At 32.7% G+C, this 18,241-nt stretch overlaps 1 protein-coding gene across 1 annotated transcript in view; it reads right to left on the bottom strand.

The window, feature by feature from the left end:
• Positions 1 to 2,244: 2,244 nt before the first annotated feature.
• The window catches only part of LOC140055481 (uncharacterized), a 35,145-nt gene continuing 19,148 nt past the window's right edge, over positions 2,245 to 18,241 (bottom strand). The window contains exons 16-30 of the mRNA XM_072100821.1: positions 16,998 to 17,120; positions 16,480 to 16,622; positions 16,094 to 16,289; positions 15,638 to 15,859; positions 15,268 to 15,417; positions 14,411 to 14,651; positions 14,113 to 14,282; positions 13,412 to 13,751; positions 12,911 to 13,026; positions 12,747 to 12,794; positions 12,167 to 12,319; positions 10,393 to 10,532; positions 8,306 to 8,332; positions 6,269 to 6,423; positions 2,245 to 5,826 (exon numbers count right to left, since the gene is read on the bottom strand). Of these exons, the coding sequence (XP_071956922.1) occupies positions 5,777 to 5,826; positions 6,269 to 6,423; positions 8,306 to 8,332; positions 10,393 to 10,532; positions 12,167 to 12,319; positions 12,747 to 12,794; positions 12,911 to 13,026; positions 13,412 to 13,751; positions 14,113 to 14,282; positions 14,411 to 14,651; positions 15,268 to 15,417; positions 15,638 to 15,859; positions 16,094 to 16,289; positions 16,480 to 16,622; positions 16,998 to 17,120 (2,274 nt within the window). The 3' untranslated portion in view covers positions 2,245 to 5,776. The remainder of the gene's footprint in view (positions 5,827 to 6,268; positions 6,424 to 8,305; positions 8,333 to 10,392; positions 10,533 to 12,166; positions 12,320 to 12,746; positions 12,795 to 12,910; positions 13,027 to 13,411; positions 13,752 to 14,112; positions 14,283 to 14,410; positions 14,652 to 15,267; positions 15,418 to 15,637; positions 15,860 to 16,093; positions 16,290 to 16,479; positions 16,623 to 16,997; positions 17,121 to 18,241) is intronic.

The raw sequence follows: 18,241 nt of genomic DNA, 5'->3' as shown, positions 1-18,241 counted from the left end.
AAGGGTCGAAAATCGGCTATTTTTCGAAAATTTCCCTGTACTATAAAAAATATGGCCAATTTTCGACCTTTTTATTTTTCGATAAAACTGGTTACTATAGCACAATTAACATGCGCAGAGTCGACTAATGGGTTCTGCGCATGTCAATTGTGCTATAGTAACCATATTTGACATAAATGGTTACTATATGCATGTTTATTATGCTATAGTAACCATTTATGTCAAAAGTGGTTACTATTGCATAATAAACATGCGCAGAGACGAATAATGGGTTCTGGGCATGTTAAATAAAAGGTCGAAAATTGGCCATTTTTTTTCGACCCTTTTATTTTTTGACATAAATGGTTACTATAGCATAATAAACATGCATATAGTAACCATTTATGTCAAATATGGTTACTATAGCACAATTGACATGCGCAGAACCCATTAGTCGACTCTGCGCATGTTAATTGTGCTATAGTAACCAGTTTTATCGAAAAATAAAAAGGTCGAAAATTGGCCATATTTTTTATAGTACAGGGAAATTTTCGAAAAATGGCCGATTTCCGACCCTTTTATTTATTGACATAAATGGTTACTATAGCATAATAAACATGCACAGAGTCGAATAATGGGTTCTGTGCATGTTAATTGTGCTATCATAACCATATTTGACATAAATGGTTACTATAGCACAATTGACATGCGCAGAACCCATTAGTCGACTCTGCGCATGTTAATTGTGCTATAGTAACCACTTTTATCGAAAATAAAAAGGTCGAAAATTGGGCATTTTTGGAAAAAATCCCTGTACTATAGTACAGGGAAATTTTCGAAAAATAGCCGATTTTCGACCCTTTTATTTTTTGACATAAATGGTTACTATAGCATAATAAACATGCGCAGAGTCGACCAATGGGTTCTGCGCATGTTAATTGTGCTATAGTAACCAGTTTTATCGAAAAATAAAAGGTCGAAAATTTGCCTTTTTTTTTTTTTAAATCCCTGTACTATAGTACAGGGAAATTTTCGAAAAATTGCCGATTTCCGACCCTTTTATTTTTTGACGTAAATGGTTACTATTGCATAATAAATATGCGCAGAGTCGAATAATGGGTTCTGCGCATGTTAATTGTGCTATCATAACCATATTTGACATAAATGGTTACTATAGCACAATTGACATGCGCAGAACCCATTAGTCGACTCTGTGCATGTTTATTATGCTATAGTAACCATTTATGTCAAAAGTGGTTATTTTTTACATAAATGGTTACTATAGCATAATAAACATGCGCAGAGTCTACTAATGGATTCTGCGCATGTTAATTGTGCTATAGTAACCACTTTTAACGAAAAATAAAAAGGTCCAAAATTGGCAATTTTTTGGAAAAAATCCATGTACTATAGTACATGGAAATTTTTGAAAAATGGCCGATTTTCGACCCTTTTATTTTTTGACATAAATGGTTACTATAGCATAATAAACATGCGCAGAGACGAATAATGGGTTCTGCACATGTCAATTGTGCTACAGTAACCAGTTTTGACATAAAAACGTGTTTTTGCGCAGTAATTTTTTGAAACACGCAAAAATATGGCCTAATTCATGCTCTAAATTGATCAAAACCTAATTTTGAGCTTTTTAAAATTTTAACGCGCGATTTCATGCGCATGACCTTGAAACTCGCAGGTTTTTATTTGCTAATATTTTTTACCTTGACCTGAAGTTTACATGTAGTGAATTTCATTAATATGTGATAATGAATTATGGAGATATGATTGATAATGTGATTTCACAAAATGGCGTATACGTGTTGTCACGGATGAGTGATCACGCTGAAAAGCTTATTAGGACTAAGTTACAGTATTTGAAAGACATTGTGAAATTTTGGTAATCATTGACATTTAACTTTTTGAGATATTTGTTAAACAAAAAGTGTACAGAAAGAAGAAGAAGAAGAAGAAGAATAATAAAGATTTGATACAATAACAATAGGTGATCATTTTATTCTAAATGATCACCTAAATATGGCCATATCTTATAGAGCAATAGTAACTAGTTATGTCAACAAATAAAAGGGTCGAAATTTGGCGAAAATGTCCATGCACATGGACATTTTCGAAAAATGGCCAAATATGGACATTTTAAAATATGTATATAATATTGATGTAACATGTGCAAAGCAATTTAGGTGCGTCAGCGCATACCAAATGTGATATACACGACGGAAAAAAGTTGATTTGAGTTCATTTAACACAACAAAGCTTAACAAAAGAAAGCCATGTTACATAATCATTCATACAATTATTTTGTTTTAAAATTAATTTAATACCTTTTTTTCAACATGATCAATTGATTTAATTCAGAAAAACACTATATTAACTTAAACGCTACTATTATGGCCCTAGTAGCCGTCCATACTGCATTACAATCCAATGGCAGGCAGAGCTCACGACCAAACTAAATTTAGATATAAAATTATTATACTTTAGTGTCAAAACTAAAAACTCTACTTATACATGGATGGAAGTTTTTCATTATTACAATTTGCAAGTCAAACCAATAATAATAATAATGTAAATATAAATCAGCATTTGAAAAAAGATACATCAATCACGTTACACATAACATACCAAATTTAAATGTTAAAAAACCCTATGTAAATTAGGACGCCCACATCCAAAGTTTCAACGATTATGTTCAAAATATATAAATGCTTTAATATTGTGTTTCTGGACGTGACGGAATACACATTCCACTCATTTACTCAACACACTGCGCCACAGGCCCCAACATTTATAATTTCAGCAATGTGTTGGTGAAAAGTCACAACATGATTTATAATAAACTTTCCAACTGTGCATAATTGTATGTAACTAGCAGTTAACTCTCATTAAGCCTGGCATAACAAAAAAACTATTATATCCACTACACTCAATTCTTATAAAAAATTAAATCTTTTTAAAACCTATATTTTACATAGAAAATAATAAAAAATTACTTAGGCCTACTTCATTTCATCTCTTTCTTATTTTTATTATATTGTCAAACAAAAATTATTTGCAGTAAAGTTTATATTTTTCTTTTAACAGCATGTATCCTACCAAATTAATTATAAAATTCATTTAATTTAACAAGTCATGTGATAATCAAAGAAAAAGGCATGATAGTCAATGTACTAAGGCTGCTATGTATTAAGGTATCAAATACTAATAGTTAATTTGTTAATTGTGCATAATAAGCGTTCCATACTAAATTATACTTATTTATCAATTAAACAATCAAGGCAAAAAAGAAGTTATTGCAAATCTTTAAAATAATTTCAAAGGCGTTTTTAGCACTAACTAGGCTTCAAAAGAGATATTATTAGTTGTAAAGTATAGAATATATCTACACATGATTTGTACAGTGTTTTGTATACAAAAATATTATAATTACTGAAAGACAATAAAAGAAAAACAAAAGAAAGGCTTTAAATCAATAAAAGATATTACTTTTAAGTATTGCTAAATCAATTATGTAACTATTATTTAGTGGATGACTAATGGGGGTGATTATGTAACTATTATTTAGTGGATGACTAATGGGGTGATTTAAAATTTTAACCTGTTATATACTATATCATCGATGCTTGACCTTATTAGCAGGTCAAATAAATTAAACTTCTGTCTAGAATTTATGATCCTTAATTTGACACTGTAATTAATATTCATTGGGTTTAAATACCGAAGTCCTCTTTGGAACACCCCTATTCAGTGGTGGACACTTTCCCAAGAAAGGGAAATATGTTCATGGGACACCTCTAATAAGACTACAATTAATGGTTCTTAAATAGAGATTCTACTGTATTTCAGATGATATAGAATATTTCTTGATACTAAATATTAAGAAGTGAATCAAATTGTATCAAGGCATTCCAATGTACAGTATGCCTAGAATAAACCACCTATTTTCCCAATAATAAACCGGAGGATTTTTTTCCTCCAAACATTTTTTTCTTATTTGCCAAGCACTAATATTAATGTTTATTAAATTTAATTCATTATTAAATTTATTCCGATACAGTAATGTATAGCAATATCAAATAAACTTTAAACTAAAATACTGTATTACATCATTTCCTTTATAATACTTTAAATTAATTTGCTATTTTAAATGTTTATTTTACAGTAGTATTACAATTAATAACAATGTCATATAAAAGAAAAATTATATTTTCACTATTCAAACTACAATAAAAACCTATCTTTCGTTGCACCAAATTCACAATTGGTATAAAAAAATTAAGCTATTTACAAATGAAATGAAAATTAATCCAGTTAAAATTCTCTTTAAAAACGTTATTTTTATATAATATAGATTCTAAATTTTCTAATTTTTTTAAATGGATGGCAACGAGTTAGAAAGACAACCTCAAGGCTATTTAGTTGTAAAGCATTAGAATTATATTTGTACATATTTTTACAATTGAAAACTGATAGGTCTAATTGTCTGTCATGGTTCCCCACAATTTTCCCCACTCTTTCAATCAGTTTAAATTTGAAAGCCTAATTTCGAAAGCATAAGGCAAGTATTTAATGGACAGAATGGAAACTGTATACTGTAACACCATGCATTGCAATGGTGCGATAGTATCTTTGGAGAGAATGAAATCAGGGGGTGAATGTCATGTTGATAGAAGAATGAATATTCAAGGTTGAATAAAAAGAAGAAATTATTAAATGAAGTCAGCTGGCATGATAGTATATGGTTGTTTTCCTCTATAGAATGTTGGAGTTGGAAGAGATGACATTGGAGTCAGGCATAAGAATGTATAGGATGATGTGATAATGTAATTGTAGGAGGAAAGTTGGAGGGGAGGGAACAAGGAAACAATGACAGAGTATCCTTTGCTGTGCTGATCCATCTGAGTGTGAAACCTATTGTTTATTTTCAATCTCAGTTTTCAGATTTGCATGGCATGCCATTTCTTTGGTACTAACCCAGCTATCATAAACTAATGTCTTACAAGGGTTTTAAGAAATCTATGAAACTGTCAATTACATAATAATAATGGCAGACAGAAAAACCCTGTTCTATGCTAAATATTGATCTATTTAAAGAATATATATATAATATTACAGTAAATTGAAAATAACTGCAAACAAAAGCTAAAGCTCTGTTTACACTATCAAATTTTATGTGACGAACATCTGATGTGCCCATATATGGACATGATGATGTCATATCAATACCATACTTGGGCACACTTTATTTGTCAAACTAGTTTGATAGTGAACAGTGATTTAGATACAGTAACTAAGTACATACCGTATATAAGAACAAAGTTGTATTTAAAATAGTCTTTACATAGATAACTAGTTGTATGTGACAGAAAACAACAGAGAAATTGGAGGAGATTTTAACATGCTTCTGCCACTTCAGATGAAACAGAATATTTGGCAGTAAACATGCTAAAGAAAATTTAAAATCACACAAGATTGTGCTTTATCCAAAATGTACACAATCAATTTGCGCTAACGCTCTGTCTACACTATCAAACTAGTTTGACAAAAAAAGTGTGTAGTGAATATGGTACTCACTGATATGACATTATCATGTCCATATATGGGCACATCACATTTTTTTTGTCACATAAAATTTGATAGTGTAGACAGACATTAATAACATCTACCAAGGTTTCTGACTTCAAACACTATATTAAGGCACCGATATAATAAATATTTACAAACTGGAAGAAATGGAGATATTTTTTGGTACGGTTAATGAGTTATTAACAGTCATATGTGTTCACCGTTGCACTTCCCCTCCTGAATATGGACTGACCTTGAGAGATTGAGCTGTGAAACAAACAAGAAAATGTATAATTTTAGTGAGTGCATTGGAAATTCATTTACTGTTTTTGCTGCATAGCGCCGAATAAACCATTTATTTCAAAATAGATTTAAAATGTAATTTTTATATTGACTGAATTTCTGCTCAATTTTTGCTCCATATATCAGTAGAATTACCCAAAATGCAATCGGTCCTGGCAGTTAATTCAAACGTTACTGCAGTGTAGTTGACTCAAGGTCAGCAGTTGCCCAGCAATAACCGGTTAAATGGCATTCTAACACCGAATTGAAAGGTTGTTTTTAACCGTTATTTTTTAACCAGTTACGAAAAAATTGTCTTGTTTCTGCTGTTTTTAACTTTTATCTCAATTTTCTTCTGAAGACGCATGAGCGTCATTGACCCTTGCAAAAAAAATGTTAAAATTTGTCAAATTTCCATCAGTCTTACCACCAATCAGCTTTGTATGTTGTTTAATCTCCTCTGCAAGGTCTGCTTTCATTTGTAGTATATTTTCCCGTTTTTCTTTTTCGTTTTTTAACCCCTGTCTAATTTTCTCCATCTCCTCATCGTCATTCTCTGTTGTTTCCTGCCAGTCATACATACTGAAAAATAAAAGAATTGATTATATATATTTTTATAGAACCATTATTTCAGATTTTTGCCGTACTCTGACTTTTTTCATACTTTATATTAAGTACATTGAGAACAGACAATTTCTAAAAGTAAGGGAATATACAATCATGGAAATTCACATTAAAACCTTGACTGTCAGAGGTTTTTCCTGTTAAAAACTGCCACCTCCAGCATTTTTAGCCAATTTCAATGTTTTTCTTAAGCTGATTGAAACTAAGTATGTGATCTGATTGAAATGTAATTTTGACTAAAATAGTCATAAAGATCAAGTCATCACTGATTATATATATTTTTATAGAACCATTATTTCAGATTTTTGCCGTACTCTGACTTTTTTCGTACTTTATATTAAGTACATTGAGAACAGACAATTTCTAAAAGTAAAGGAATATACAATCATGGAAATTCACATTAAAACCTTGACTGTCAGAGGTTTTTCCCGTTAAAAACTGCCACCTCCAGCATTTTTAGCCAATTTCAATGTTTTTCTTAAGCTGATTGAAACTAAGTATGTGATCTGAATGAAATGTAATTTTGACTAAGATCAAATCATCATTATAAGTAAATTGTAGGTATGTTTGGAAACATTAAGTTGCTTTTATAATGATTTAGGAAGTACATTAGCAGATTTAGGAATTCTGAACGACACACCGCCCTCCCACCAATATTATAATATTCAATTATTTTGTTCCTATCATTAATAAATGAATATCTTTAATTAATAAACACAAATTTGCAATATCATGTTAATAAGCATAGCATCCAGTGTGCGTGTGTATAATGCAAGGCTTTAAACTAATAAGAATCACATGCTATGAATGGCCTATAGAAGTGAGTAGGCAGTTATACAGAAATCAGGAAGATGAAGGAAATGAATGAAGAAAGGAAATAAATGAACTGAAAGGGGATATAAAAATTAGAAGCAAAAAAAAGCAAACATGAGAAAATTGTATTTAAGATGAAAGGAAATAAGGATAAAAAGAGCAAAGAAAGAAAGGATTCAGAGATATGTTACTATATGAAAATGATAGATTAATTGTCATGTCAGTACAACCCATAGATTTTAATTTTGTAATCCTCCACTTCACCTTACTTTCCTATTTCTACAACTCCTATAACCCAACTCCCTTCATATCACCAAACCAACTACTAACTCCCATCCCAACCACACTGATAGAAACATGGTATAATAAGCATGCTATCAAGCAGGAAGCATGAACGAAAGTACTATTTAAAAAGTTGAATGGCAAATAAAAGCAGTTACATAGAATAGAAAAAGTTACAGCAAAAAACCAATTAATTGCCAATTGTTTAAAATGAAATGAGTAACAACTTGCTAGTCTATCAACTTCTAGATGTTTTTTTGTGCATGATAATAAAAAAAAATATCTATTTTTTTTCTGTATGAAAATAAAAATAAAATATCTTTTCATTAACATGTCATTAAATTTAAATCTAAAGTTGATAGGCAAACAAGATTATTTTCAAAGTTATTAAAATATGTAATATGTTTTAATTTATATATGAAAAAGAAACTAGACACCCTTTAAATGCTATACGGGTAATGGTAGAATAGAGAGCTTTTGATTTGCGATGACCGACGACCAACCTAGGCCAGGTCAATCTATGTGTCGTCAGTTGTCGTCTAGGCTTAGAAACCATAAAACCTTATAGTGACGACACATGTCCCAATATTTCCACATGTGCACAATGAACTAACATGACATAGTTTGGTCATCGCAAATCGAGAGCTCCCTAATGTTCATGTTAATTGTCATCCCCAAACTACTGGATAAATAAACTCAACACCAGAACTAATACCCATATTAATATCTCACTAATTTTACTTACAATTCCCGGGGATGCCACTCTTGTAAACTGTGGTTTAAAGATCAATAAATGTCATTTAAAGCAGCATATGATAACTATGTACAGTATATAAAGCTCTATATCAATCAATGAATTAAGCAATCAATCAATAAATCAATTGATCAATCAATCAATAAATCAATTGATCAATCAATCAATAATTACATCACTTCATTAATGTAACCATACGCAACAAATCAATATTTGAAATAATCACTAACTCATGCACAATTCCCTTTTTTTGTGTATAAAATAAATATGCTCAATTCTATCACATTATTTTACATTTTGTGTGACCAAAAAAATGTGGAAGGATCTTTAATTGGAAGTATAGCCTTTAATAAGTAGTAACAAATCAAATAAATTTAGAAAATAAAATTTATTTCATAAACAAAGATTATAAAACACACTTTGCTTTAACACAACAACATAAATAAGCAAGTATAATGTATGGAATATACAACATAATCTGTTTATATACACAAGCTGACAAAAAGCTGAAAACAAAACGTTAAAATAGTGAAAATCCTATTTTAATTACAGATCATTTTTATTACAAATAAATATATATATATTGATAAATGCTGAGAAACATATATTCTAAAAATGTATAATATTTTGACTATGAGTATTTATAAAATTGGACAGTGTAGGTCAACAACCGAAAGGAGGGGAAGGAAAAAATGAAGATTGGGTTCATAACAATTTAAACTGGGTGGAAGCATTAAGTTAAATCTTGTCTAGACTATCAAACTAGTTTGACAAAAAAAGTGTGATGTGCCCAAATGTGGTAGTGATATGACATAATCGTTTACATGGGCACATCACTTTTTTTTTTGTCGCATAAAATTTGATAGTGTAGACAGAGCTTTAGACTGGGTAAATCTTACCACCTCTCTACCCAACCACATCACTTAACCCTTCAAGTTACCAGGGAGGTAAAAATGTAATAATGGGTGTGTGAGGTTTAAACTGAGTGGCGGGATTGAGACTAGGAAAAAGTCCACCACCTCTATACCAAGCACAATCACATCACTTAAAACAACAACCCACAAACAGGAAGTAAACATCTAAAATAAGGGGAGCCCAATTTAAACTAGGTTCACTACTGTAGTTATGGTAAAGCTATGATTTTGATCAGCATGAAAATAAATAAAATATATAGGCCAAGAATTAAAAAAAAAAAAGTAATGTAAAAATGAAAATATGCTTATGTAATAATGGGATTTTAATGGATATTTCAAATACTAAAATATAATATTTAACAAAAATAGTCAATCTGCCAAGCGAAACCATGCTTTTTTTTCGGAAGGTGCTAAATAAAAAATTGAATTTGCTGCAACAAAAAAAATAGTTTGGCTTTAAAATAAATACATTTTTGCAATCAAAACAAGCCACAAACATAGCTCAAATAGTATACAAATAATGAACAAAACATGACAAGTACAACATGCATCTTGACATTACAATACAAAGCACATGCCGATTAGTATTTACATTATCTAGTAGTGAGTTGTGTGAAGCCATTTTGTATAGAAAGACTGAGACCTGGAAGAGAAACAAATGTCTATACTAAGAATGATACCAATAAAGGTAAAACTATTATTCATTCTTTTTATCACACATAAATGTGATTTAAAAAGCTTATTTAAAAAAGTCATCTCTGTTGTCAACCATTAAGACTGGTAAAACTACCACCATCTGGTGCCATCTCTTGCCAAACAAGAGAACACTCACATGCCAAGCCTGACTCTTAAAATGGCACAAACATTTTTGCAGACACGATTGTCAGTCTCCCTAAATCCCTCATGAATGTCATCATTCATAATTCACTTTTCATTTACATGATTTATCTCAAATTCACATATTTTCAGCTCTTAAGCTCTGTCTACACTATCAAACTTTATGTGAAAAAAAATGTGATGTGCCCATGTGATGATTTCATATCACTATCATATTTGGGTATATTACCACCATATGTGGGCACATCATACTTTTGTCAAACTAGTTTGATAGCGTAGACAGAGCTTTAAGCTCAATATTATTCTTATATAATTAATGATACTTACCTATGTGAGCTTAACATTTTCTTAATTCCTTCAGCTCTCTCTGATCGTCTCATCTTCTCCTCCTCTGTCATTTCCTCGTAACCATCATCAGATAGTGGGTTGTATCGTTCTGGTATGAGTATCTTTGGTGGCGGCCCCAACTAAACACAAAGAGAATATTGTTACATTATGTCTAAATACTTTAACAATTGTCCCAATCATCACATGCAATCAGTAATTTTAATAAATATGTTCAAGTTCATTCATTCACACAAAATGATAATACAAGGTATTTATAAGTAATAAATTGTGAGGAAATTTAAGTGTGGTCCCCCAAAAGAGAAAAAATCTGGTTATATTAATTTAATGAGCAATGTGAAGGAATATTTTTTCGAAAGACAGCCTTTAATTTCAACATGACTCAAAAGGGATTTGTATGTTGAATATGAACGAAAAAAAAAAGTAAATTAATATGTTATTCAATCCATTATTTATATACAAAATACTGTACTGTATATAAATATTGAACAAATGCTTGCCACATGTATTAGCTCAATAGAGCTTTACCACATTTGTTTAATACTGTACATACAACCATGCACATTTAAAAAATAGAAATATAAATTAGTAAGGTCAAAGTCAACTTTAACAGATTTGAGTTTGCCCAAACATCTGGTATTCCAAAGAGTTCTTTCCTACTACAATCACAAAACCTACTCTCTGAAAACCATCCCAAAATCAGACTAATTGGACCAAATAGTGCCAAAATCTTATTTACTATTAAAAAGAATTCCAGATTTTCCAGCTGCAAATGAGCATTGGATGTAGTAGGAAGGAATTTGTTGACTGGGTTAGGAAAATCATAGGTTATAATGGAAATGTTACAGTGTGTGTTCTCTAAGATGACATATTTACATAGTTAAAGGTTATGTATGAAAAATGACATCTACTGATTCGAGGAAGAGTTGGTTCATAATCATGTCAACGTGTTATAATTTGTCAAAATATGAAATCATAATTATACAAACATACATAGTGTAACATTTTAAGGAAGAGGGTAAATTCTCTAATCTCTACACAATTACATGCGTATAAAAATGATAAGGTAAATGACAATGAAACACACTACAGCAAACTACAGAGGGCATGCTAAGATACCAGTGAGGACACTTGTTCAGGAATGGTTTCAAAATTTGAGGTGTATTTCTTCGTATCGTATCGACGTTTGGCTTGTATGTAGCAAAGAGGCAGTGTATGGTAACCAAACTAATAAAGTGCAGAAGAATAAAGCAGGAAAAACAGTTACAAAAATAAAATAGAAAGCAGTTGAATAATACAAAATATATCTCAAAAACATGTTTACTAAAAGCAATTTTACTGTATAAATGGTTAATATGTGATTAACAATTCTACTGTATTATTGGCCTATTCACATACAATGCACGATCTTGATTGAAGGCTCACTGTAATCTATGGATCGGTTGTGGGCTCCAGATATTTTTATCGGGTTATTCCATTGTAAAAGTGGGTGGTACAATATCAAACAATGTCAGAGAGTGATGATACTATGAAAAGACACAATAAATGACATACAAAACTAGATTTAACACCACTAATGATAAACTGCAAACAATCAATAAATACAATTGTACAGCTAAAAAGGTAGGTGAAAAATAATTCAAGCAGAAATAAAGCATTAAAAAACCATGTACTGTGGATAGTGGACAAAAGAGTGCTAACTACATATTATATAGTGATGAAATTCAGTACAGCAAGCTGGAACCAGTGGACTCACCAACGACCCACTCGATTCATCATTATTACGCATTTCTTCCGTACTGACACTGTTTAAAACGTGCTCACTAGAGCTACGTTGAAGAGCGACCTCTTCGTCGTCAGCAGTGATCATGGCACGCTGAAAGTCGCGTAAATCCAAGTCTTGTGAAAACTACATTGAAATAAGGTCAACAAGGTCACACCCATTAACATAAAAAATAAAATTAAAACTATACGCATTTTCATATTTAATTCCCTTGAAATTGTGGCACTCATGGCATTTATTTAACTTCTATTTGTAGATGTGAAGTTTAATTTATGTATACACGCATATTTGAAATATATTCTGATTTGTAAATTGACTCTAATTTAAAATATATGTATAATAAAATAGAACATTTTAAATTTAAAATATCTTTGAAACAAAAAAAATCATTTATTTTGTTTTGTTTCAGTCATTGCAATAAAAATCTCAAGTTTGTAAATTACAAACAAGATGAAGCAACCATGTATGTATGTATTGGAGCTTCTGCACATTTGAGGGGTATTTGGAAGTTTCTTAATCACCTGAATACATTGGGACAAAGAAAAATACTTACATGTTTCGGTTCCAGCTCTGAATCGGAAACAATACCACAATCAGTTCCCTATGAAAAAAAAAAGGAGAGTCAACATATCAATATTTGTATTTGACTTTTGGTGGACTGAACAACAATCTTTCTTGTTTGCAACTGCACTAAGTAATGAGAATTTATGATTCTACCTCTGTGTACTGTTTGGTTGGCACAATGTGCTCTCCCATAAGACTCTTGCGGTCCGGCATGGATGCAGTTCTACGTAGACCCTGCGGTTCAGTTCTGGTTTTTGGTTTATAGTCATCTAAAAATAAATAAAATGTTTTCATAGCAAAATAGCATAAAATTTGTAATTGCATTGTGTATTGTTTAAAGGTTGGCAGCATTCTCCAAAGGACGGTTGTAGCATAACAACAAAAACGTTGAGACATTCACAACCATACTTACACTATAACGCTTTATGTGACAAAAAAAAATGTGATGTGCCCATATATGAACATGATGATGTGATATCACTATCATATTTGGGCATATTACTACCATATTTGCTTTTGGAACACATGGTGTACCGCAAACCTGAATCTGCTAGTGCATTATTTGTGTCTATGAGTTAATAAAAAAGTAAAAAGATTTAAACTTAAGTTAATTTTGTTAATCAACAATCAGAAATAAAGAGAATAGCAACTTACATCTGATATCAAATGTTCCTGAACGTCTACCAGAAGCTGAGCTGGACCGTTTCTTTCGTACATCAGAATCCTTTTTTCTTTCAGACTCTCTCTTTCGCATTCGAACCGTCTGTTTTTTATCTTTCGCTGCTGGACTTCCAGATGATGTGTTTGAGGTTGTGAGGAGCGACGAAGGTGTGCCATTGACAGTGTTGTAGGGGTGCAAGTTATTTTGATTGGTCTCAATCCTTAGTGGAGTGAAGGCTGGTGATAGTTCATGCACTTGGCTCGATAAAACTGGTGTGGAGTGCCTTTGCTGGATTGGGTCTTCTCTTGATGTCATTTGCCGCATTTTGAGCTCCTAAGTTAAATTTAATTTCCCATATTAGACATTCTTTATATATTTATATGCAGTAGATTTATTTTTATATGTTAAGAAAATAACAACACAATAATAAATACATTTTTTATTTTATATCAGCTGCTGCTTTTACGGATTTTTTCGAGAGCTTTCCAACTTTAAGTCCCTGATTGACACCGAAGTGTTTAAGATGATGTCGTGAATAACGTTGCCAAACATTGCATTATTTATATTTAATTACTCATTTACTTACTCATAATCATTTAAATTGAGGTCAATGCTTCAATTCTACTTCAAGATTGTTCCTACCAACCATGCTCATAAGTAAAAATATTTTCAGAAAAAAATTAATAAAATATACCTTAACACGTCCAATGCTTTCTTTTCTTTCTAAAACTGGAGGTGGTTTGCTACTTGGTTGCAGTGCATCGTCTGTGATGTCATACGACTGCATTGAATCCAGATCAGTTACTGTGTAACTGCTGTTGCTCTCGGAATCATCAAACTTTGTCCGGGAAGAACTTAGAGATACTGTAAAATAGATGACATACACAAATTGCCATTATAAAAACTTTGTTTGGGCCAGCGCAAATCGTGTCCAGTTTCGGGATAGTGACTATTATTTAATAAGAGTGACTATTATTTAATAAGGTACTCACAATGGTCATTCTTGTTGTTTCTGATGCCGGCCATCTGGCTCGCTAGAGCATTCTTCTGGTTTTCCAGGCCAGCTATCATTCCTTGAACATGCTGTAACTCCTTCTCAATCTGCATTCTCGTCTTTTTCATCTCGTCAGCTTCAGATTGACTGCCTCGTTTTTTGGCATCTTCCATTTTTGAACGTAATAATTTTACCTCATGCTCAATACGATTGTTTTCAGCAGTAATTGATTCCAACTCCTATATAAAGATTAACGATTTATTTTTTACTTACTTAAATTAAAAAATAATAAAGAGATATTGAAAAAGAAAATCTATTTATAATAACTTCAAAAGTACAGGCTTATGTTGAGTCAACTTAACATAAAAAAAATGTACGTCCACATAGTATTACCAAGATTTCAATTTATTTTCCAAATTGTATAAGATTATTTGATAAAGTAAATAATTAAAATAATGCAAAAATGGAGGGAAAAAGCCAAAGGAGTATTATGCATGTTTTTAACAATAACAATAAAAACATGACAATACATAAACAAATAAGACAAATTATTACACACACACATTACAGATTTATATGATAAAAACACAGCATCGTAACTTAAGTTAAATATAAAATGAGATAAGATATTGTTTAAAGATACATTTACAGGCAAAAAGCTTCAGTTGTGTCTAGTTCTTTAAAGTTCCAGATAAGTAGAACATGTTCAACTCAACTTTCAGTTCTATGTCAACATAATTGAATAGAAATAAACCAACACTTTCTCAATCGAGTTTTGATAGCAGCCTTTAATTCATTACTATAATCTCATGTTTTAAATTAAACATTCGACATAGTAACTTAAGAAAACTTTACCTTGGTTCTGTAAGCAAGCTCTTCTCTAACTTTTACCAAATCTCGTTCCAATCTATACTGTTGTTCATTGATTCTCTCCATAGCTTCAGGATCATCCCAATGGCTCCTGCTTTGACGACTGAGTGATCCAAGAGCGCGTTCAATTTTATCCTGAAAAAAATAAGAGATTTGTTTTAATGATTTAGATAAACTGAAGTTCAGATTTCTAACAAGGTAAATGGTTACAAGTTAAATGCACCTTCCACAATTCTGGCTTAATACAATTACTTACAAACAGACATGGTACATTATAAGTCTTTGGAAGTTCAGCAAGAAGGATAGAAACCTAATATAAATTATATAATTATATCAATTTCAATTTTCACTATACCTTATCTTCTTTTAGATCAGTAACATGAACAGAAATCTCTTGTAATCTAGTATCTAAGAAATGAAGGTGACTAAGTTTGTCTTCCAACTCTCTGTCTTCTACCGTTTCCAGTTCATCAAGTTCCTTCTCCAGATCTTTTGTCAATCGTTGTTCTTGGAATGACCTTGAGAACTCAATCAGCTTCTTTGGTGGTTTAAAACTCATTCCTTTCTTTACTTCATCCTTTAAAATGCAGAAATAGTTTTTCTATTTAGTAACCTATGCCAATAGGTAGTGCCTTTACACTTATCAATTCACCCTAAAATAAACTTGGTAAATTCCACTTCTCACAGGAAATTATTTGCCTACCTCATAGTATACATCATTCATCAACATTGGCGGTTCTCATTCTGTTCTCAAAAGTTTTCGATTCTTTTACTTTTCTCTAAAACCTGTGAGGTCTCATATTATACTTACTCTATAATACTGCTGTGCCAGCATTTCATTTTGTCCACCATACAGACTGCCCATCCTTACTAGGTTGTCCACAAGGCTCACCAATGGACCACTGATTTCTATCTCATTCTCTACTTCCTCTTTCTGTTGGTTTAATTCTAGCAGGTACATCTCTTCTTCTGTAAAATCTTGGCTCGGATTTTTCAAGGAATGGCGTCTACAAAAAAAAGAGCAAGAAGATAAAAATAAAGAATTATAAAAATTTAATTTTATTATTGCTGCTTCTTAAATTTTCTTTCTTCAATTTTGGTCGTTCTCATTGTCTTCTAACCTAAAATTCTACATTCCAAGCACATTTATGCATCTTTATTTTGATTTAAAAAAAACACAATAATTGAAGAGTTTACCTGGCTCTTGCTTTGGTAGGACTATCTTCTGGAAGATCTGGATCTGTTAATTTAGTCATCTCGGTTCGAATCATCTGGTTCATCGTACGTAGGTTAGCTTGATCTCGTCTCAGCTGAATCAACAACAGCACCAATTCCTCATGCTGTGAATACAACAGTACATTAATAAATTCATCTGGTTTCATAAAATATTTGTAAGAATATGGGATACCTTTTTATGACATTCTAACTGTTCACTTGCAAATGCCTTGCAGTAAGCTACTCCACTGTACTGTATATGAAGCTGGGGTCTCATTAGGCATTTAAAATCAGCACTACTGACTTTTATGGACGAGAGAAGCCCTTGGTCAATGGTAGGACCAGCCAAAGGTGCTTTAAAACAGTCCTGGCTTAGATTCCTCCATCATTCAGATGAATGTAAGACTAATTGACAGACGTCGCCCTTAATAATAAATATAATATAACAAAAATAAAATAAAGAATCTAATAGCATAGGAAGATTGCAGAATATTACTTACCGGTTTACCAAGTAAATCATCTGCAGAAATGCTGAGTCTAACACGAGTACCAGTGTTCAGAATGATGTATGGTTGAAGTTTCTGTTGCCACTTACGAAACCGATTGGTGGTTCTTGGTTCAGTCTACCAAGCAAAATGAATTAAAGCAAATCATTAAACAAATCCACTGGGCATTGTTTAACCAAGTCTTAATTCAAAGGACAAATCAGCTGATAATTTGAAGGCAAGATTTACAATATATATTTGTCTTTACTTCTTTTAAAATACAAATCAATTTTAGAAAGAAATAGAGGAAAATAATATATAAATATATATAATGCGACATTTATTTCAACATGAAGATCAGAGCGCTGTGGATGTTACACCTTTTTAACATTCTTCTCCCCTAAGGGTCACATCATGTCATCGGCAGCCAACTACGGTGACATTATGTCTGTCCACTATAGTGGCTCAGTGTGTAACCCGGTGGCTCAGTGTGTTACCCGGTGGCTCAGTGTGTTACCCGGTGGCTCAGTGTGTTACCCGGTGGCTCAGTGTGTTACCCGGTGGCTCAGTGTGTTACCCGGTGGCTCAGTGTGTTACCCGGTGGCTCAGTGTGTAACCCGGTGGCTCAGTGTGTTACCCGGTGGCTCAGTGTGTTACCCGGTGGCTCAGTGTGTTACCCGGTGGCTCAGTGTGTTACCCGGTGGCTCAGTGTGTTACCCGGTGGCTCAGTGTGTTACCCGGTGGCTCAGTGTGTTACCCGGTGGCTCAGTGTGTTACCCGGTGGCTCAGTGTGTTACCCGGTGGCTCAGTGTGTTACCCGGTGGCTCAGTGTGTTACCCGGTGGCTCAGTGTGTTACCCGGTGGCTCAGTGTGTTACCCGGTGGCTCAGTGTGTTACCCGGTGGCTCAGTGTGTTACCCGGTGGCTCAGTGTGTTACCCGGTGGCTCAGTGTGTTACCCGGTGGCTCAGTGTGTTACCCGGTGGCTCAGTGTGTTACCCGGTGGCTCAGTGTGTTACCCGGTGGCTCAGTGTGTTACCCGGTGGCTCAGTGTGTTACCCGGTGGCTCAGTGTGTTACCCGGTGGCTCAGTGTGTTACCCGGTGGCTCAGTGTGTTACCCGGTGGCTCAGTGTGTTACCCGGTGGCTCAGTGTGTTACCCGGTGGCTCAGTGTGTAACCCGGTTGGTTTAGGGTTTGTACTTTCAAATCAAGATGGCAGGCTTCATGGGTGCATGTACTTTCAACAAGGTTGAATTTTCT

This window comes from Antedon mediterranea, chromosome 7, assembly GCF_964355755.1.
Source record: "Antedon mediterranea chromosome 7, ecAntMedi1.1, whole genome shotgun sequence".
In the NCBI taxonomy this organism is placed as follows: domain Eukaryota; kingdom Metazoa; phylum Echinodermata; class Crinoidea; order Comatulida; family Antedonidae; genus Antedon; species Antedon mediterranea.
This window is presented reverse-complemented; position numbering and strand designations above follow the sequence as displayed.